The sequence below is a fragment of the Apodemus sylvaticus genome, chromosome 10 (assembly GCF_947179515.1).
Source record: "Apodemus sylvaticus chromosome 10, mApoSyl1.1, whole genome shotgun sequence".
In the NCBI taxonomy this organism is placed as follows: domain Eukaryota; kingdom Metazoa; phylum Chordata; class Mammalia; order Rodentia; family Muridae; genus Apodemus; species Apodemus sylvaticus.
Genome location: NC_067481.1, coordinates 75,638,975 through 75,661,829, shown reverse-complemented (window position 1 = coordinate 75,661,829; position 22,855 = coordinate 75,638,975). Strand labels below are relative to the sequence as shown.

The 22,855-nt window shown below is 46.6% G+C and overlaps 1 protein-coding gene across 2 annotated transcripts; it reads right to left on the bottom strand.

Moving 5' to 3' along the window:
• Window positions 1-795: 795 nt before the first annotated feature.
• On the bottom strand, window positions 796-21,081 carry Btnl9 (butyrophilin like 9). Of its 2 annotated transcripts, XM_052197109.1 has the most exons (10): window positions 20,914-21,081; window positions 16,957-17,081; window positions 14,560-14,907; window positions 12,738-13,019; window positions 9,541-9,669; window positions 8,381-8,413; window positions 6,991-7,011; window positions 6,747-6,773; window positions 2,619-2,645; window positions 796-1,713 (listed from the first exon to the last, which is right to left on the bottom strand). In XM_052197109.1, the coding sequence occupies exons 2-10, from the start codon at window positions 17,060-17,062 to the stop codon at window positions 1,076-1,078; spliced, it is 1,611 nt and encodes a 536-aa protein (XP_052053069.1). In that variant the 5' UTR covers window positions 17,063-17,081; window positions 20,914-21,081; the 3' UTR covers window positions 796-1,075. The 2 variants fall into 2 exon arrangements, with proteins under 2 accessions (XP_052053069.1, XP_052053070.1); XM_052197110.1 differs by lacking the exon at window positions 20,914-21,081 and having other exon boundaries at window positions 14,560-15,009; window positions 16,957-17,045.
• Between the last annotated feature and the right edge of the window lie 1,774 nt (window positions 21,082-22,855).

Below are 22,855 nucleotides of genomic sequence, written 5' to 3'. Positions count from 1 at the left end.
TGGAACATGTTAAGAGCCCAGAGTTTATTTCATCACCTTGAGTGGTCCCTGTTGCAGGACTACAGACATTCCCCCTGCCTTTGCTTTTTTCTTATTTATTTATTTCTGTTGTGTCGGAGACTGGGTCTGTGTTTTATGCATGGTAGGCGAGGGCTCTACTACTGAGTTGCGCTCCTAGCTTGGGCTTTGTACGTTACGCATGGAATCAAGGCATAGAAATGTTAAGAAAGCCACATGTTATTGATTCCTAGGTTGATTTTTCTGCTTTCTGCAGACATAGTTAACAGGTAAACACAGTATATGTCACAGGTGTGCGAAGTGGTGTTTGGCTGCATGCACATTTGGAAAAAATTGCCATGGAATGGGGCAATCTCTCACAGCAGGAGTTTAAGTTGTGGGAGTACAGAGAGAATAAATAACTCACGCTACACCAGTAGTTCTCAACCTATGGGCCATGACCCTCGAAACCATTGGGAAATCCAGATATTTATAACACTATTCATAACAGTAGCGAAATCACAGTTATGAAGTAGCCACAAAAATAATTTATGGTTCGGTGTCACCACAACATGAGGAACTGTATAAACGTGTCACAGGTTTAGGAAGGTTAAGAACCGCTGATCTATACAATCAAGAGAGTTCACAGTCAAATTGACACAGCACACAAAACCAACCTCAACATGTACCAACATACCCAGCTGATCTATTTTAATAGACCCATTCAGGAAGTTCCTACACTGATTGAATGGGAAGTTATGGAATTCAGATCTGGGTAGAAAGAAACATGACCAGCAGTGAACATGTTCTGAATATATTTTGAAGTTTAAATAAAAAGGATTTTCTACTGTATTGTCAGAGGAGAAAGTCACGATAGCCATTAGTTTAGTTTTATGATGGAGTAAAGGGCTATATACACAAACGATCTCTCATTTGCCTATTTAAAGAATATTATATTACATGTGTCTGTATAGCTGCTTGCTTTGTCCTCTTTCTATTGACCCCCTGCATGCTTTGGCTGAAGGAGAGCAAAGCGCTGTCCAGGAGTTCAGGACAATACTTGGACCTGGCCTTGAGGTCACGGCAATGCCTCATTACCAGGCCAGGCCGGATCCAAGGGCTCATAGGGCTGTAGCCAGTTGTCATTGTCGTTCTCTTCAAGGACCTGTGGCCCTCTAACTGGCAAAGGGCAGATGGTCATAGGATCTGGGTGTTCGCTGCCATCGTGGGCTCGGGGCCTGAAGTAGGCACAGAGTGCCCCGGAGAAAGTGTCGGTGAAGCTGAAGATGTGCGAGCCATCGGACACGTTGAAGAAGGACAGCTTCCCGGCCTCATAGTCCAGCAGAACTCCCACCCTCCGGGGAGGCACTCGTAGCGCCAGTGCCACGCGATGCGGGTCCAGCACGAAGTACTCGCAGCGGTTCCACAGCCCCATCACCCAGTAGCCGGCCATCGGGCTCAGGCGCCCGGGTCCAGAGCGCTCTACCGACTCCAGACAGGCGCCCAGGAACCAGCGGCTGCGCCGACCCACGTGCACCTCCCAGTAGTGGCGGCCGCTGGAGAAGCGCTCCAGGCTTAGCACACAGGTCTGCTCCGAGAACCGCCGCGGGTCGCCTGCTACGGTACTGGGCACCCCCAGGCGGGAGGACACTCTCTTGCGGTCCTTGGAGACCTCCAGGCTAGGGTGTGCTGTGGCAGGATCTAAAGTCACGTCCACTAAGCAGAAACTTAAGATTAGTACCTACTGAGGAAGGTTCAGAAACCTTCCTTTTTTTCCCTTCCATTCCTCTCCCTTCTCTCCCCTGCTCTCTCCTCGTCTCTCATTTGCCCTCTCCTCTGCTCTTGAGAAAACGACTAGTTTGTCCAGTTGTAACAACTGTTGAACTCATACTTCTTCCCACCCACCAACTGTCAACCACCCCTCTTCCCAGAGCATCATGCAGACCACTCCTGAAGCCAACTCCTTTCCTGCGTCCCATTCTCAGGTTCCAAATGAGGTAGGTTCATGAGTAAATTCTCAAGGATGGAGCCAAGCCTTGATAAGGAGATAGGTATTTGTGGCTTCTGTTTCCTCAGGTCCCTGCACTCAATCTGAAGGCCAATGCAGTGCCTCTGCTGTACAGCGATTTCAGGACTCTTAAAACTACAGGGAGCATCCAGGGACCTACACTCTAACACCCATCTACTTCCCCAAACACATCTACTCAGATGGCTAAAACACTGGAGGGTGCACACACCCCCATTTCTTGAGACAAGGTCTCCCTATATAGCCCAGGTTGATCTTGACTCATGAACCTGCATCTCAGCCTCCCAAATGCTGGGATTTCAGGTGTGTATCAGCATGCCTGCCTGAGGGCCCCTTCTCTGAAATGATCTGAGAGGTTCCTTTCAGATCCGGCTTTTTCTTCTACAAAAGATTCCAGAAGCAGCCTGCCTGTCAAGGAACATGTGTGCATGTGTGAATGTATGCAGCATGTTGTATGTATAACATGTTCATTTCTAGGAAATGGACTTGGCTCCTGAAAAAACTGTTCCTTTAAAGTCAGGACCCTCTGCATCTCTGCTATGCAAGACCCAACCCAACCTGTCACCAGTCACATTGGGCAGCTTCCAATACTTACCTGCATACTGCTGGGCTGCTCTCCACTCTGCAACCAAAGAGGGAGGAGAAGAGACTCAGAGAGTTCAGCCAGCAACTTTGGGGGCTGCCCACAAATTAAATGACCCCATCTCCACCTCTGGATTGGACTGGGCAAGGGTCTAAACAGTGCTAAGCTCTACCAAAGTGCTGTGCAGCCTCAAGCTACATTGAGAAGATGCAACACAGGCCAAGGAACCTGGGTACCCTAAAACATGGAAATGAGAGCTCTCTGCCTGCCCAAGCTCAGTCCCGGAGGCCCTGCCGAGCTGAACTCGGTCCTAAGATGTCTTCCAGATGCCCAGTCTTCCCTCTGCAAAGAGTTGACCAAAAACAGTAGAAAGCATTTTTTTTTCCGGTGCACTGGAGGGTTAATCTAAATTAATCAGAACAGCCAGTGGAACTTTAAAGACACACAGTCTTTACATGGAATAGATTAGTTCTAGCAAAATGTCGGTTCAGTGTTGGTTTGCTTATGAATTTAAAATCATTCATCGGGGATTGGAGAGATGGCTCAGTGATTAAGAGCACTGATTGCTCTTCTGAAGGTCCTGAGTGCAAATCCCAGAAACCACATGGTGGCTCTCAACCATCTGTATCAAGATCTGATGCCCTCTTCTGGAGTGTCTGAAGACAGCTACAGTGCACTTAAATATAATAAATAAATAAATCTTTAAAACAAAACAAAACCATTCATCTAAATCAAATTGAGGATTTTTTTAAAGGTTCATTAGCTTTAAAAGAGAAGTAGATATGGGGGTAGATATAGTAGATATAGTACTTGAACTTCCGGAGGCTATCAAGGCCACAATAGTGATAACACAAGGGCAAGGTGAGCCCTTAGACAAAGCCATCTGGACCAAACATACACTGAAGTGGAAACCTTGCCTCAGTGGGGAAATTATGGCTGGTGTACTAAATGGCGCTGAGAAGACCCATTCACTGCACACAGACAAATCAGTGGACTCACTCCTACCTCACACCCAGAGTGTGAGGAATTAATTCTGTAGGATTAACGACACATGAAACATGCCACGTCTTGTATACGAAACATTGTCCAATGGCCCGGAGTTTTATAAAGGCTTAGTTGTCGGCTCTGCACTATGTGGGACTTTAAGAGGGACAGCCAAGACGAACGTCTTCTGAATCCAGCAGGTATTGACAATTGACACTCCGGCCTTTCCTTGTCTTCTCTGTGCTTCCTGCCCTACCTCACACTCCCTACTCACTGCTGCTATGTGCTGCCCGACCACAGGCCCAAGTAACCATGGATCAATCACCTTTGAAACTGTGATCCCAAGTAAACCTTTACTGTATCAGGTGTTGTGTGACACTAACAGAAGGTGAGGAATGCCCTATACATTGATATAAAGAAATTATAAGGCAATGTCATTGTGGGATGCTTAGCCAAGGTCTTCAACAAAATTTCAGGAGTGTAAGCCATAAGGTATAAGTCTTCATTAATCAACCTTTATCAAAAGTAATAAAGGGAGCATGAACAAGGCTGACAGTAAATGACACGGTAGTAAAAGAAATCCACATTGTTTAATATCAATAATATATATATTTATGTATATATGTATGCACACACAGACACACACACATACACACACACATCAAGTAGGAATCCATATGTATGTATGTATGCACACACAGACACACACACATACACACACATCAAATAGGAATCCATATGCATGTATGTATGAATATGTGTATGTACACACAGACACACACACACACACATACATACACACACACACATCAAATAGGAATCTGTATGTATGTATGTATGTATATATGTATGCACACACAGACACACACACACATCAAATAGGAATCCATATGTATGTATGTATATATGTATGCATATGCACACACACACACCAAATAGGAATCCTCAAAACCTTAGCATCCAGAGAGGACCCACTATTAAAAGAATGAGAAAGCGTTTATCTCTATGGACCCGCAAATGTAGAGAGCTAGCTAGCTCACACAGGTGTGCAGAGCCTCGCCATTGTGGGTGGTAGGAAGATGGCTTTCTGGGAAACCTTTGTCTAGTCAGCATCCTAATCTCCCTTCCTGGTTATACTTCCTAGAGAAACAGGTGCTAGAACGACACACTTTGGGCTTATTCAGTGTGGTTTGCAGTGGCGTGCAGTGAGAATCAGCAAGGAGAAGCAGACCTAACATACAAGAGATAGGTACAGGTATGAAGCAAGGGACAGACAGCATGAGGCTATGAGTGACATTTACAAAAATAAACTAGCCAGGCGGTGGTGGCCCACGCCTTTAATCCTAGCACTTGGGAGATAGAGGCAGGAGGATCTCTGAGTTCGAGGCCAGCCTGGTCTACAAAGTGAGTTCCAGGATAGCCAGGACTACACAGAGAAACCCGGTCTCAGAAAAAACAAACAAACAAACAAACAAACAAAAAACCAACTATAATGCATGTGACAAAGTAGAAATCCAGGTTTACAAGAATGTATACAAAATAAAATATACATTAGACTGTTGGCCTTATGGAGGGAATATAGGCCCTTATGACATTGTCAGGTTCCAAGAAATTCCTTTTCCAAAGTCTAGCATTTAGGCAAAAGCCAGCATTCCCTCGGGACTTAAGAAGATAGTTCAGACTTGCTAAAAGGAGTCATTCTCCTTATCTCTGGCAAAAAAGACACGTGGCTCTTCCACCAGCCTGTGCCTCTGGTGCCTGTTAGCACATCACTGCCTACGCTAGCCGCTAGGGCGCCTCACTCCTGGCTGGCACACCCTGCCCACTACCCTAACCCTCTCCAGCTTCTGCTCCCTACATTGCGCAGACTTTTGGACACCTGCTTCCCCTCTTGGTTTTGCTCTTGGTTCCTCTCTGCTTCCATTCACTTTCTCCCCATTCCTTCTTTCTTCTCTTCCTCTCCTGCTCTCCACCCTGCCTTTCTTCTCATGGTTCAGTTCACTGCGCTGGACCCGTTCAGTCTGGATTATTTTAGTTGCCTCTGACTGTACTTTCCCTCACGTGTACAATAAAAACCTTCTCCCCAGCCATACCCAGGATGGCCATGTCCTCCATCTCAGTCAGGAATGAAGAGAAGCATTAAATACATAGTAACATGTCTACTCTAGATCCACAAGAAGTTTGAGGGTGAACATCAGAAACTTGGGTGGCTATGGTGTGTAACTGAGATTTCAAACCAGGAACAAATGACTGAGGGTGCTATCATATCAAAATGGACCTGGTTCTCCCAGCATCCCTGAGTCCCTGCCTGTTACAGGGTATGGCTGGCATCCCACCCCCTAACCTAAACTTCTCCAGCCAAGAGAGAAAGGCTGGGCTGCCCTTCCCCCAGCTGCCCTTCCATAAATAAAATCCAACCATGTTGGTCACTAGTTCTCTTTTGGGCTCCCGGATGTTACACTCAGTCGCCTCTCTCTTTTCTCCCTTCCTTTCCCCAACTCTCCTCACGTGGCTCAGGGCCATATCCACTCTGGACTCTTTCTCCCTTTTGTCCACAATAAACTTCCCCCTACACACCCCTAGGACTGATCTTGTCCTTTCCTTTTTATTTATTTATTTCTTCATTCAGTAACCAGGATTAGAAACAATGTTCTTCCACATGTAGCCTTTGGGACAAAAAAAAGTAAAAATATACAAGTGAAACTTGGGTCTGACCTCAACCAAGCACAATATGCATACAACAGGAGATGCACAGCAGAGAAGATGGAAACACCAGAGTGTGGTGCTGCCCAGTGAAGAGTGGCTGGCTAGGGATAGCTTGACCTACATTCCTGGTGTCTTTGCTTGCTTGTTCGCGTTACTTTACAGTGGTGTGGAAGCCATGGGTATTCATTAGAAACCAAGCTTGGAGTTTTGATAATTTCTCAGGGTGGCAATGGGTTGTATGCTAACTCTCTGGAGATGCTGAGGAAGCCACAGTGAGTCACAGCCTGACTCAGCCACATGATCAGAAGGTACCCATTCAAAACTCCAGCGCTGGGCTGCTCCTCTGTGAGGTTTGATAGATATGTTCAGTGGGCTTAGAAAGATATAATACCATTATGGAAATCAGGGAGCCTAGTGAGAAACCGTAGGAGAGGAAGGGACTTTACTCACCAGCCTGGCCTTCGGACCTTCTCCAGTCTGAAGCAGCAAAGGAAAGCGGGAAATTAGAAAGTCAGGACATCACTTGTTTGTTTGTTTGTTTTTGTCATAGTGGCCCAATTCCCCTTCCCTCACCACCCATGCAGCCAGCACAGTTCTAGCCTGGGCGTCACACTTCCTTGGGAGAGGAGAGGATACACAGACAGGGACAATAGAAGACAGAAAGGGATGGTTCTGGGGTGGGGGAGACACTTACCAAGCTCTGTCTGAAGTTTCTCTGCAAGCAAAACAAAGAGATGTCACCTTCTGATACAAACACATTCCTTCATCTCAGGTCACTTCTTTCTGCAACTCTACCCTTGATGCCACATTGTCCTGTAGGAGGCTCATTCCCAGCACTCCAGAGCCTTTATCCTGTCTTCATTTCAGAGGAAGAAATCAACGGGCACAGGGCCAGGGAGGAACAACGGGACTTGGCTCTAAAGGGTTTTTCCCCTAGGCTCAAATTGGGTGGAGAGGAATTTATTCCTTCTAAACCAAAAGATGTGCCTGGTGTTTGTATGGGGTGGAGGTGAGGTGGGGCACACCAGTATGCTCAGGCGCAGAGCACAGCCTGTGTCTTTTGGGGTCATTTAAAGATAAGAAGAACACCATACTTATTTTTTCCTGGCTAGATGTAAAGGATCTGACTCTGTCTCTAAAATATAGTCCTCTGGTCTTTTCATCTTCTGTACTCTTTAAAAACAATCAGTATATTAATTCAGACTGGGATCTTGATGACTCATTGCAACATTTTGTGGGGTTTTTTTGTTTTTTGGTTTTTTTTGGTATGGTTTGTTTTTTGTTTGTTGTTTTGGTTTGGTTTGGGTTTTTCGTTTTTTGTTTTGGTAGGATTGGATAGGCAGTGAGCCCCAAGGTGCACAGGTTCCTCGCCTTCCTTTGTACAACCCTCAGCTATGCCGCACCTCGATGGTTTTTAAGTGGGTGTGTTCTGATGAGAGGAAAAGTGATTTACCAGCGCATTCCCATTTTAGAGCAAGTTCAAGGGTCAGTCTTCACAGTGGCATTTGGGTTAAAAGAGAAAGGTCTCGATTCCATGAAGATGAGCTGGAGGAAGGAGACACTCCAGCCAGCGGAGTGTGCTCAGAGGTTCTCGTGCTGAATGAACTCGGAAGCTCATCTCAGTCTGACCCGATGGCTGTCATCCTCCTCTCCCTCAAAGGTCACTTTGACTGCCTTTCCTGCCCCAGGGGTGGGCAGATAAGCGTGCTTGTCCTATAGCCTGCCCTGTGCTGAGGAACCCACAACTTACTCAACCGAGCAATTAGTTTTTTATGGATAGAAAAGAAATAAAGGATGGTCTCAGAGGGGGGGAACAACCAGACAGGACAGATTGTGAGCACAGGGACCTCATTCCCCCAAGGCATGCAAATTCAGCCCTGTGCATCCGGGAGCTAGCCTTTGTGCCTGATCTCAGACAGCTGAGCAAACCCAGTCCTTCCCTCTCTCTGCCCTGCTAGTCCTAGATGCCCCCTCCAATGAGGTCTCACCTTGGAAACCTAGGCTCTGCTCCGGATCTGGGGATAGAGTGTGGATGTGGGGATAGAGTGTGGATGTGGGGATAGAGTGCGCCACCTCCCACTTACCTCGTACCTTCTCTCCCTGCTTCAGCCGTTTGTCTGAAAGGAAGACAGAATAGGAAAAACTGAATAGTGAGCTTGCGGTTTTCTTTTCTTTCTTTCTTTGGGGGGGTGGGGTGGGGTGTGAGATAGGGTTTCTCTGTACAGCCCTGGCTGTCCTGGAACTCACTCTGTAGACCAGGCTGGCCTCGAACTCAGAAATCCTCTGCCTCCCAAGTGCTGGGATTAAAGGCGTGCGCTGCCACCGCCTGCTGCGTGTGTGGTGATTTTCAAGCTTTCGGTGCAGACTGGGCTGCCTCCTTCACACCTCCACACCTCCACGCTGCCCCTCCCCTCTCCCCTCCCCCGCTGCTTTCCTATTGAGAGGCTGACCATAGACTTCCTGGTGGGCAGACAGGCAGAGGGACCCTGGGTAGGTAATATAAAGGTGACAAATTTCCAATATGGCCAGCTTCTTCCTCAAACTCCTGACTTGAGACAAAAAAAAAACAAAAAAACAAAAACAAAAACAAAAACAAAAACAAAACAAAACAACAACAACAACAAAAAAAACCCGAAAAACAAAAAACCACCACCACCAACAACAACAACAACAAAAAACCTGGCAGCTTTTATCTCCCGCCAGCAGGACAGGCTCTACGAGTTCAAAGCCTGATCAAGACACCTCACTTAGCCTTTGTAGACCAATCAACCATCCCATCAGTCCTCAAACCAAGCTGCCATAGAGTGGGGGAGGAAGATTCTTCAGAGAATTTAAAAGTCCCGGTCCTGGGAAAGAGACCGGATTTTTTCAGCTTTTCGAGTGTCCCCTCTCCCCATCTTTAGCTTCCCAAGGGTCTTTTTCTCTGTGTATCTGTTGCATGTGTGTGTTTCCTTATCCCAATTAAAAAAAAAAAAAGCCCGCCCATTTCAACTGTTGATTCTGTCTGTGGTGCTTGAGGTTTCCCTGCTGCTTCCTCTTCTGTTTCGAATCCACACCCCGACCCTACCCCCACCCCCCACACCCCCCGGCCCCCCCCATCCCACCCCTCCACCCCCCACCCCCCCCACCCCCGCCACCTCTGTCTTTTAGCTCTTTAACTATCAGGGAAAATGAACCCCCGTCAGACCCCCTACCTAGACTGTATCATTATGGAGCAAAACCAGCTCCAGTGCCTGACTCATACCTTGGAAGCGCCGCTGCTTGTAAAAATACCGCAGCGCCAGCACGGTGAGCCCAATCAGACTGAGCGGCAGGACCACCAGGGTTCCCACAAACGCTTTCTTCCAGGGGGACGTTCTGGGTAGGAACACATCTGGAAAACGCGCGGCGCCACATGGTGTTAGTTGCCTCGACTTAGGCTCTACTCACCACTGAAGCAAGACTATCTTGGACCCCACATCATGATGTCTTGAGTGACCTTAGGGGTAGCCAGTTACATCTTCGGTGGGAGCCTCTCTAGCCAGGTAGGAACCGAACATGAACGCAGCTGTGCAACCTTCACTCCAAGCAGGATCAGGAGCAGCGGCAGAACTCACTAGTGTGGGGGAAGGGAAGGCTGTGACTTGAAAATAAAGGATAGGTCCTGCCTCTAGGATGAGACAGCCAGCCTGATGGCACTAAGTTTTTTGCCTGCCCCCAAATGAACTGCTCTATCCCAGTTATTAGTGTGCTCAGACCCGAGTAATAATTAACAGAGGTCCCCTGTGATGACTAAAGAGACTAAATATGAAGCTAAGGGTCCCTTACATGACTTTGACCTTTTGCTCTGCAAAGCCTGCAGGTGTGGTGAGAATAGGAAAATGGGCTCTGGGGTATTAGCAGCTGCCGGTGCTTCTGTGAAGTTTGCTCATCGCTGTGGGAAAGGGATGCAATGGCCTTTTTATTATTACACAGAGGAAAAGTCAGAAACAACTGAGGGATAAACAATTTTCCTGCCCAGCTGGACTCTAGGGACAGCTGTAACACACTTTTCTGATGTCTGCCTTTTAAAACCCCGCCTCCATCCCCAGTCCACACGGCATGCTCTTTGGCTCTAAGGCTGTGGTGCTGTCCTTCTGTGAGCAGTAAGAATAAATTCGTTGAATCCGAATTTGAATTGAATCAAAGTCTCTGGTTTCTCCCAGCGGGTTTGGATGCCACAGCACTGGTGTGCCCTTCACCTCCCCCCCACACACTTTCCCGCTCCGATCCTACACTTGAAGGAGTCCAGCATCCAAACTGTTTTCATCCTGCGGGGTGGGGTAGAATCTACAGGTTGTCACTTGCTTCCCCCGCATTTGCCTCTGTTCTCACACCACGGGGAGAATCCCGACAAAGCCCAATAGCTGCTGAGCCACTGCAGGACCCAAGCCCTGTGTCCATTTAAATGAAAATGATTCGATAACTGTTGGTATTCTGTCTAAGCTCCACCCACGCCTGTGTGGCAACAGCCAGGTATGCCCCGCCCCATAGATCTGGCCCACTATAAAAGGGGCTACTTGCCCCTCCTCTCTCCCCTCCCTTCCATCCCACTCTCACCTCTCTGCCCCTTGGTCATGTCCTCCACTCCACTTCTCTACTCTCTCACTCTCCTCTCTCTCTCTGCCTTTCTCTACTTCCACTATACCACCTACTTCCAACCTCTACCCTGAATAAACTCTATTCTATACCATTCCTGCGTGTGTGTGTGTGTGTGTGTGTGTGTGTGTGTGTGTGTGTATGTGTGTGTGTGTGTTCCCTCAGGGGGAAGAAGTGCCTGGACAAGGGCCTGCCTGGGCACCCCCTTCCCCAACACCACCGTGCCACACTCCCTTAATCCCCAACCCTCTCTTTTTAAGCCCCTTCAATAACAGCAACCCAAGCTCAAAACCTTTGCCTACGAGGTGTGCTGCGGTAAAAGTGGTGCAGAAATTGGTGGAGTGGCCGACCAATGACTGGTCCTGCTTGAGACTGACGCCATGAGAGGGAGCTTGTGCCTGACACTGCCTGGAGAGCCAGGAACCAGAGGCTGGGTAACCCAGACACCTAGGATAAAAGCAAATGTGGCCAGCAAAGAAAAAAAAAGCCCATGAAATGATTCGTAATGATACTGGTAGACCAGAGCCTAGCATAACCGTCATCAGAGAGGCTCCACCAGGAACCGATGGGAACCGATGCAGAAAAGCCACAGCCAGACATGAGATGGAACTTGGGAAATGCTCCGAAAGAGGGGGAGGAAGGTTTGTAGGAACCACGGGGTCAAGGACATCACAAGAAAACCTATGGAGTCAACTCACCTGGGCTCCTAGACACCCCCAGAGGCTAAACTGTCAACCAGGGAGCCTGCGTGGGACTGGCCTAGGCCCTCTGCAATGTGTTATGGTTGTGTAGCTCGGTCTTCTTGTGTGATTCCTAACAGTGGAGGCGGGAGCTGTCTCGGACTCTTTTGCTTCTTTCCACCGGGTTGACTCATTCACCCTTCAAGTGAGGGGAGGTGCCTAGTCTCACTGCAACGTGATAAGCTATGCTTGGTTGATACCCATGGAAGGCCTGCCCTTTTCTGAAGGGAGGCTGAGAAGGAGTGAATGAGGGGGTGGAGAGAGGGGGATATGGGAGTAGAGGTGAGGGGTAAAGTGCAGTTTGGTTGTAATATATGAGAGAAGAATAAATAAAAAACAATTTAAAAAAAGAAAATGGTTCCCATAGGCTCATAGGGAGTGGCATTATGGAGATGTGACTTTCTGAAGGAAATGTGTCACTGAGGGTGAGCTTTGAGGTTTTAGTAGCTGGGGCTTATCTCAGTATCTCTCCCTCTCCCTCTTCTCACGGCCTGCCTATCCAGATGTAGAACTCCCAGGTACCTTTTCGAAACCTGGGGTTCCACCCTGCTTCCCACCGTGATGATGTGGACGAAACGGCTGGAACTGTAAGCCTGACCTCATTAAATCTTTTTTCTTTATAAGAGCTGCTCACAGTGTCTCCTCACAGCAATAGAACCCTAACCAAGACAAGCCCCAATGGTAGGATGCAGTTTGGTGCTGCCTGTAGCCCAGGGCAGCTCCCAGAATAGCCGGGGATGAAGAGATGAAGACAAAACCAGAGCTTAACTCTGCAGAAACCTGCGTCAGCTTAACAAGTTTGCGTCTGTGTGGTCTAATTATTCAAAGGTAATGCTTTAGTGAAGAAGGGTGTCTCTTTTTAAAACTATTTTTAACCTTTAGAAAGTATAGTAGACTGAGGTGGAGATTGCTCAGTGGCTAAGAGCCTTGGATGCTCTTCTGGGGTCTCATAGGAGAGGTAGGCACTATACCAAGAAGCTACACCCTCCCCTAAGGTATGCATTATTGTGCAGATGACTTCTGGTCCAGTCAACAAGGAACTTCTGATGATTAGAAAGACAGGTGCGAGCCAGTGCCTACTGACCTGCAATCTGGATCACGAACTCTTTCTTCTGGGGCAGCAAGGGGTTCTGGATTATACAAGACACATTGCTGTGAGCCCCTCCTCGGACAATCACAGATGTCTCCAGACTGAACAGACCCTGGGCATTCTGGGTGATGGCTTCAGACTCTGGAGAAAGGCACTGACCCTGGTGGCCTCTCCACTCAACTTTTGGCTTGGGGTACCAGCCACTGGAACTGCACTGCAGCTGAATGCCTTCTTCGTTGAAACCCTTGAGGGAGATGTGTGGGTCTGAGCCTGATCCTGGGGGAGCAAAAGGAGTGAGAGAAATCAGACTCGCCACACATAAAGCTCCTGCCACTGTTCACCCCCTGAGGTCACCATAGGATGTCGGGAATTATGACTGTTCTTATCACATATGTGAGCGTGCACCTTTCTAACTCAGAACTTCCAGAGGTAGTTTAGATTAGGTAGGGGCATCAGGAAATAGTCAAGGGGAGGGGCTGTATGCATTTAGTTATATTGTGCATGAAATGATCCCACTACAAAGAAGAATCGTCTCACCCAGAACTCCAGTAGATTATCCTCTGTCAATTCTCACTAGACCTCAAATGCCTATAGTATATGCAATCATTTCCCAGTCAAATAGAGTTAGATCAGTTATCTAACTATCATTTGTCATTTAACTATCAAATCTTAACATCCTACCACTGAGATCTAGCCCCAGCCGTAGAGTTTAAACTTGCAAAATATTAATATGCGTGTATATATGTGTGTGTATATATATATATATATATATATATATATATATATATATAATATATCTTGAGTCCATTTTGTAGGTGGTACATATATGATTTCAAGGCTGACAATTCTACATGTATGTAACAATAGTACTCAAAGAAAAAGGGGCTATCAGCTTGAGGGTGAAGGACTTGGGAGGAGGGGTTTGAGGGAAGGATCTGGAAAGGGGCTTAGGGAGAAAAGAAGGGGAGAAAGGGATGTAATTCTACTTCTATCAAAAACAATAAAAGATTAATGTTGTTAAAATAGCAATGGTATGTAAAACACACCATATCAGAAAAGCCCCAGGCCTTCCTTTTTCCATCATAGTAATTCCTTGTGTCTCACTACTTAGTTAATCAATTTCTATCAGCTTCTAGCTTGTATTTCTTACAAGTCTTTGTACAATATTCCCCTATTAATTGTGTACAAAAAAGTATACATCCTCAAATGTCTTTGTTTTTTTTCCCCCCTCGTGTTAATGGATTCTAGGAATCACTACACATCTGTTCACTGAGGCATAACAGGCTCTGGGCATTCTAGACCACCGGTGGCTAGGAGCTTGTTCCTTGAGTTCAGAAGGTGGGTGGTACTGATGGACTGTCTCTAGCTCCAGTGTGTTGGTATTTAGGAAGCTTCCATGCTCTTGAAATTCCATGCAATGCTACAAATACTGATCCTACACAAATGTCTATCATATCTTTATGTCGCATTGATTCACCTTGTCATTATGGACCAAAACTATCTTTCCAGCTGTTTTTGAAGTCATTCAGTATTTTTATGAACCCCTTTCCTTTTTATTTGTTGCATACAGATTTATTGGGGTTATTTTTATCTTTTTAAAAGCTTCTTCCACCCTACCCCCAACCCCTGGTACTGGGGATAGAACCACAGCCTGTGTGTGCTAAACAGGCACTAGACTTTTGAAGTTATCCCTTCCCACCATGCTCAACATTTTATCACATTGCGTTTGTAGTTTGTTTTCGATCTGAGATTCTCTCTGCAATTCCAGTTCGATCCTTTTCTCTGTCTCCTGACCCCGGCTGGCTTGAGAACGTACCTGCTACTTCCAGCTCCCACATGGCTTCACCAGAGAAGTTGTGAGAAAGAAAGCGGCACCCATATCGGCCCTCATCGGAGGGAACCACGCTAAGGATGTGCAGGTTCACGCTGCCCTCAGCGATGTCATAAGCTTCAAATAAGGTCCTGTTTCGGAACTGCGCCATCTGCTGGCTGGAGCGCCCCTGCGGCTCCTGGTACAGGTACACCACGTTGGAGACCTGAGTCCGGAACCAGCGGATTTCCATGTGTTCTGCGTCCTGATATGATGATAAGCGACATGGGAACTCCACCGCTTCCCCGACGCGGGCCAAAATGGACTCTTCAGGGCCCAGCACCCAGAGCTCATCTAGGACATCAATCCAAAACGATGGCCAAGATCAACCCACTTCAAACATAATTTTTGTTGTTGTTGTTGTTGTTAAATAGCTTCTCTTTGTAGATCAGAAATCTACAGTAAACCATTCAAATGACAAAGATGAGATGCTCTCCAAGAGCAATCTATGTGCTTTCCTGGAGAAGAAATTGTCATGGAAAAAGCCAATTAAAATACCTATCTGTATATACACATTACAACTGTACAGGACTGGAGTAGTTATTGGTTTCAATCAATCAAGAATAGATGCTTTTTGGAACGATGTGTAAATATGGCCAGGAAAGCATGCTAAATGCAGTGTGTATGACTAACAAAATTTATGCCTGTGATGTACAATTGCTGATTTTCATAAGCACACCAAGATAAAGATCTTGAAAGAGAGAAACCATTTAGCTGATGGTGGTGCTTTCAGGGCAGTGAGACCGGAAAGTCTTATTTTGTCCATGTCTTGGCAGAGTTTCCATCGCTGTGATAAGCATCGTGATCAAAAGCAACCTGAGAAGGAAAGGTCTCATCTTACAGCTAAGTCAAGTTAGGAACTCAAGGCAAGACCCCGGAGACAGGAACCGAAGCAAAGATGGTGGAAGAGTTCTGCCTACTGTCTGTGTTCTTCATGGAGTCTCCAGCCTGCTTGCTTATGCCCAGGATGTACAAGCATACAATAGAGTGACCTTTCTACATCAACCACTAATTTAAAATGCCACAGGCTTGCATGCAAGCCAATCATAAAGAGGCATTTTTCTCAAGTGTGTTTCCCACTGCTCCGATATCTCTGACTTGTGTCAAACTGACGATAAACTAGCCAGAGCAGGCAGTCTTCAGGATTTAGCCACAGTGCCTATGTACAGCTTCTGTGTATTTTGCTATTAAATGCCTACTGAACTCTGCTATTGAGAGACTTGTCATAATCTTCCATTTGATTGTTGGTCTTCTTTTCTGGTGCCTCTGGGTGGTCTCTCTGCTATCCTTGGTCGGCTTCCCTCCTTTCCAAACTCAGCTAACACTTCTTCCCCAAACTCAAACATGCTACACCCCCTTCCTCACCCTTCACTTTGCCCATAGATCAGGGAAGTTTCTTGCTTTGTGTCATTTTAGAAAAAACTTTTACCTCCTAGATGCATCCCAGCCAATCCAGTCACCTTACCAGGTTCCCTCTCTAGGGTCTCTTCAACTGTCCTTCTCACACACCTGAGATCCCTCTGTCTCTGTCTCTCTGTCTCTATTTCTCTCTGTCTCACTGTCTCTCTGTCTCTCTGTCTCTCTTGGTGTCTCTATCTCTGTCTTTCTATCTCTCTCTCTGCCCACTATTTATCCTCCATCTATTTTTTGTTTTGTTTTGTTTTGTTTTTCGAGACAGGGTTTCTCTGTGTAGCCCTGGCTGTCCTGGAACTCACTCTGTAGACCAGGCTGGCCTCGAACTCAGAAATCCACCTGCCTCTGCCTCCCAAGTGCTGAGATATGTGCCACCATTATCTTCCCAGAGAATGTGTACTTTACAAGGCTTTCCAGGAAAGAGAATTGCTCTTATATGTGCTTGCTTTGCTCCAGGGAAGTGTATATGGGAAACAGGGGCTGGTGAACTCATGAAAGAACATCAAACAGTTGTGACTTTAATAACTGGTGTAGAATGAACAGTGACTGGTGGTATATAACTGTACTGGTTGCTATATAACTGTATTGGTTGCTATATAACTGCACTGGTTGGCATTGTCCCAGTCCTAAGGGGGCTGAGGCAAGAGGACTGAGAGTTCCAGGCCAGCCTAGGCTGCATAGCAAGAACCTGTTTCAAAAGCAAAACAACAAAAGTTACAAAAACAAATGGAAAACAAGCCAACCAACTGAACAAAAACAAAGTCCAAAAACACTGTGTGGGAATCTTTTTGCATTTTAGCAATTAGTATGGTCCGGTGTTGTATTATGAGGGCCCATTCCTAGAGGGCACCCAGCAGAGATCGGGGCAGAGTTTGGGTGTGCATATTCTACCTGGGTGGGTTGACTATGGCTGCAGATCAAATACACTACCTGAGTTGACCTCCCACAGCTGAAGGAAGAGAAGGCAGGAGAAGAAGATGTTGTGGCACCAAGGTACTTGCTTCAGAAATCCCAGAAATACTGAGAAATCTGCCATTGTCAGCGGCGAGGGCCCCCTAGAAAAATAATAAACATGCTGAGTGACGTGGGCAGTGACCCTTCACCCAGAGGGTCTGAGATTCGCTGTTGTCTAAATTATATTTAGTATTTTATCGTCATCATTATTATTATTTGGTAATTCTGGAGTTCTGTATCGGGCCCATGGTTTCTTTTAAACCATGACAGGATGTAAGAACTGCTTCTAATTTTATCAGGGTGATGTTGCTACCATTGGGCTTGTTGGAACTCATGGTGCTGTGAATGGACAGGGCTGAAGGGTCCCAGAGGAAGCCAAGTATTGTTTAGACTCAGGAATGGAGCCATACATTGTGTGGGGGGCTCAGGATCACCCTCCTCTGGGTTAGTGACACTCCCCAGAGAATGGGAAATCTAGGAAGGACCTCAAATGCAGCTTTATCTCTCTTCCTCCCTACTACAGACCAGTGGTGTACACGTTCTTTGCCCTGGAACATCAAGTACATAAAAGAGAGGAAGAAAGCTGTTTTTTCCAAAGCGATATATGGTGGCTGCCTGCCAACATTTGGGACATTCTGGGTCAGTTTCATCTATTGTGATCATCTCCTGGATTAGCTAGTCTCCATTCCCATGATTATCACATCTTTAGGCCCAACTGATGGAGAGATGCCATCTGGCAGACTTTTCTCTATCCTGTGGTCCAGAAAATGCAGGCTCCTCTAGCTCTAAGTCCCTGTTGGGCTCTGTGTTAGCATTTAAGTCTAGCAGCCAGTGAGTCTGATGTGATCAACGCATCTCGGGTGCACAGTCTCTCCACATCACTTCTTTAATTAGGTGTAGGACTTAAGGCAGCAGATTTTGTAACTGGGTGAACCTCAATCTTCATGCTTGAGCAATGGAAGGAAAAAGTTTAAGCCTCCTATGGTTTGACAAGATGCTGCTTAAATTGCACGTGATGGCACACACCTAAGATCTCAGCATGCAGAAGGCTGAAGCAAAGGGATCATGAGTGTAAAGAGAGCCTGGGCTAGCTAGTCAGACATAGAAATAAAGAAATACTCTATAAATACGTCACCACCTTCTAATCTTTCCACTTTCGAAACATCATTTTGCAACTTTCTTCCAGAAATGGTTCATCCCATCATGACGGTTCCTCTGGGGAGGGGCTATTCAGTGGATTTTTTACTCTGTAATCCAACTCACGTTTCTACTCTGTCTTTTGCCACCATTGTTTGGTGACCCCCTGCATAGCCTTTGCTTCTGCTGAGCCCTGACCACACTATCTGCAAAACCATAGACAAAGGTGTAGTGTTGCAAAGTAGGAAAGCAGTCAGAGGAGATGTAGGAAGGTTGACAAGGGCTTCTCAGGGTGACCTTTGGACTAGAAGGACCCAGACTGATGGGAACACGACATGGGGTGCGGGGAGCAATGGTCTAAGAAATGAATGCATCACTTCTTGGGACTTTGGAGATCAGATTCTGCGATTGCACAGAGGAGGCAGAGGAGCAAGTGGGGTCCACTCCATTTGTGATTCAGATACACTCTTTAGAAGGGGAGGGCTCATTCCTCTTTAGAACCAACCTCTCTATTTTGATGGCCAGAATTTATTGAGATTATTAGTTGTGTGGTAGCTAACAAGACCAGAGGTCCTGGGCAGAGATGAAAGCTCAGAAGGGACAGTAAGACCCCTTGTCCATTGTGACTGATGACAGAAGTGTGCATGTGTGTGTCAGTGGCAGCTTTGCCAAGAAGCAAGGCATCCAAAGTCACACTGACTGTGTGTTTGTCACTTATCTTGTTGTCTTCCCTTCCCTTCCGTGTCTAGGTCTTATGGACCAGACACAGCTTAGACACCCAAGAGAGCAAAGCCACACGGGGCACATCACTACCCAGATAGCACCTTGCAAAGCAAGGACTGGGGCATTTGCAGTGGTCCATTTGGATGAGCTACGATGTGAGGACGTAGTCAACTGTGTTAAGTGGTAGCTCCGGTCAGCCTAGAGGGGCAGTTTGTTCTTTCCCAAGGGGCAAGTAAATAGGGTAGTGCGGTCCAGAATTATTAGAGGACCTACAGTTTTATGTAGTCATTTCTCTGTTGTGATATGTATATATATATGTGATTGTCATCACTGAAACTACAGGGAAAAAAGGTTAAAATATAAGGTGCATATTTTATGTGAACACACGCACACACACACACTGAGGTAGAAGCTTCACTCTACCACCTCTAGCTGTGTGTGAAAGTGTTCCACATGCCTCAGTTTCCCTACTTGTAATTTGGGCTTATTGGTAAAGGTAGTAATACCTTCATCACTAGCCTCTTTACAGATAGGAATCATAAATACTTGGTGTCTGTTCAATATTCAGCGGTACCTATTGGATAACCTTTAATTGGAAACCGGTAGTCTGGAAACTTCCTAAAGGGACTAGAAGAGAGTACACACACACACACACACACACACACACTTCATGTATATGCCTACAGCAAAAAAACATAAATTAAATACTTATTTATCACATATACCAGCAGTATTATTACTACTTTTACCAATATGCCCAAATTATAGGTAGGTAAGCTAAGGCACATGGGACACCTTCACACACAGGTGGCAGAGGGTGTTGTTTACAGCACCTGTTTTTTCTCTTCCATGTGCTATGTCAGTCCAGCTTCAGATTTCATTTGCATCAATAACTCAAAGCCATAATGCTGTTGGGAAGCACCCATCCTCCTGCAGTGCCATGCCCACCCGCACCAAAGAAGGAACTAGGTCACAAGCTATCTATCCAGCTACAAGACCGATGAACTTAAATTTTACTGCCGAAGAAAAGGAAAGAAAACTTAAGCCAAAGTGTCCCCAAGACTTTGTCACCAGCCTCTTAGACGGAAGCCATGGGTTTTCAGTGTGGGTTCCATATTTGGGGATATCTGCTGGAAAGCCTGTAATGGGAAGCCTGTAAACTTCCTGAAGGGACTAGAAGAGTCTCCTGGAGTGACTGTGTGTGCCAGACACCACACTCCCCCTCCTTCCCATCAGCCTCCCCCCACCCCCCACCCCCCACCGCTGCCTCCAGGTCCCCTTTCCACTTTTCCTTCAGCTAAAGGCTCTGATCCTTCCCACAGCATCCCCCAGGGAAAAACACTTCCCACTTTCCACCATTTACATCAAGGTTGCCGCAGGCTCCAGAGTCTGACCCAAGCAGAGAAGTTTGGCTAGAGAAAGTAGGAATCGAGGCATGCTGAATTGGGGTGTGTTGGGTGGGGAGATGGAGACCTTGATGAAGAGGCCTCAGACCTAGCTAAGTGGTCCTGATGGGGACCACACACTCCCTGCTGTGCTGTGATGCCCTGGCATGCTCCTGTCTGAAGATATGAAGGATAAAGAGCTCATGCACACTGTGGTACTGAAGCCCACCTCTCACTTCTGCTGTTTTGCAAACGGCAATTGGTACGTTTCATCGTGCAGCTATCCCTATAAGCTCCAAAGGGCAAATGAGACTTGCGCATTTCCTTCCCCCTTCCCATTCCGGTGCCCTCTACTGCCCTGCCCACTAGCCTACACCAATGTGATTTTACTTGGTCTATATGAGGATTTCCATCCTCACAGTCTCTAAGAGCTAAGTCTCTTTAAGTAGGCGGTCCCGAAAGAATGAACCCTTTTCATCTGCAGGGGGAAACGATGCCTCCTCAGAGGCAAGCCTGAATGGGCATCTCCCCTAAGACACCCAGAACCTCTCCCCTCGCCCCACGAAGCCACCAGAATTGGGTGATAAGAGCTTCCATCTGTGGTATGCTTCCCCTAGCTTCTCTTTCTGTCTTTTTCTGCTTTCTGTTTCTAGAAGGTCCGTACAGGTGTTGCAAAGGAGCCACATACCTTCCAGGTAACAGAAGAAGATCCAAGTGGTACAGGCAATCTCACCTCCCTCTGATGGGGGAAATTGTGAAGTGTTGGTCCCCGATGCTAAGATGCTTGAGATGTGGGCTGGCAGCTGAGTTCAGGAAGGGGATGCAGCTCACTGGTGACAGAATTACTCACTCACCTTCCACCTTAGGACATAAACTATTGGTTCTGCCCTTTGTTATGAAAACCAAGATAGATAGAACAAAACGAGGAAGTCTCCGTCACATCCCGTCCCCTTGGAAAAAAATCTCGAGCTAAGTTCCCATAGAAAATGTCCCTCCAGTGTCTTAGAAAGAGGCCAAAGGTGCCTGGGAACTTCATTAGAACAGGCTGCATCTGCAGCGACTAAGAGCAGAAAAAGAATGCCCAAGCTGGTCGCCCAGGATTCCTGCACACATCAAGCTGGATATCCAGGGAGGCTGGATGGTGGTCCAAGGCCAGCCCCTCTAGCTTCCCAGCAACACTGAGACAGACTGCAGTCTCCGTTAGAAGTTGGAAAGTGCTTGTGCCCTGCTCCTACTTAACCCATGTATCCCTCTCTGCAGAGCAACACCTGCACAGTCCTCTGGGAACATTGCCACAGGAAGACTTAGAGCAGCGCTCATACACAGCTCTGGAAACAGTGGGATATAAGCATCTCTCTAGCGAAGCTGTGCTCTACATGGAGCTGAATGGGAATAGAAGAGAGACTACTAGAGATGGAGAATCCAGCCCTCCCTTGAGTTTCTTATAGGAAGTGTGTCCATCCTCTTCAAGTCTCTCCAGTCACTCACCCTCACTTTCCTCTCTCTGCAATCTCACCTCCGAATCTCTCCACAGAGCACGAGCAGGGAGGCAAAACTGTCCATTACACGCTCCGCCCATGTTCATGACATCCTATAGGCCTCTTTCAATCGGCACTTTTTCCCAAGATCCTGCTCAAAATTCCTGCCTCTAACGGGTGGACTTGTCCTCTTCCCGTTTGCACACCTCTTCTCAGTCTGCGGGGGGTGGGGAGGTGGGGGAGGGGGGAATGGTGTGTGTGTGTGTGTGTGTATGTGTGTGTGTGTCTGAGACCATCACACCCAGCAGAGTATCGGTCCACAGGAGCCGAGAAGGTAGTTTGGTTCAGCTCAATTAAGCAGCTGGTATTGATTCAAGCTTTGGCCATTTTACCCCCAAGTAGTTTATTTTAGGCATATGTATGCCCAGCACATAAATAAATGTGACTGAGATGAAAACCTGTGTAAAGTGCATATGATGCCTTCCACAAAAATAGGCTCTATAGATTGAGGAAAACAAGCTTATGATAAGAGTCTGGGGGAGGAGCCCGTGGGGTCTCAGACTCACAGATAGTGCAAAGGTCATCAGGCTACTACCGAGTCTGCTCCCAGCCTCCTGGGCAGCTAACAGGTTCTACGTTCCCTGGTGCTGATCTGTGAGCACAGGGACCTCTGGGAGACCTATATCTCCCCCCCCATTTTTATTTTTTAAAGAAAAAGTATGGTTGTAATAGAGGCCAAGGTTAAATGCATTGCCTTCATGGATAGTATAACTAATACAGGCAAGGATTAAATAATCATAAGAATAGCTAACAGAGGACTGTTGGCTATTTTAATAAGGAAAGGGGAAGCCATCTTAGCATGATGGGTATTCAGATGGTCACTTGAGAGATTTTGTCTTTTTATGCAAATCATGAATTTGGCCTTCCGTAATGTGAGAGAAATCTAACACATTAAAGCAGCACATGTCAGGAAATTGTTGAGAACCAAAATAATGCTTCAGCAGCAAATTATCTATAGTAGTTTTATTTTGTAAAACCATGACTCTCAATTCAGCCATCTCTGGGTTAATTTCTGCTAATATTTTTTTGCTATAATATTAGTAGTTTTACTACTAACTATATAATACAGTAATTATATAGGCCACTCTCTCT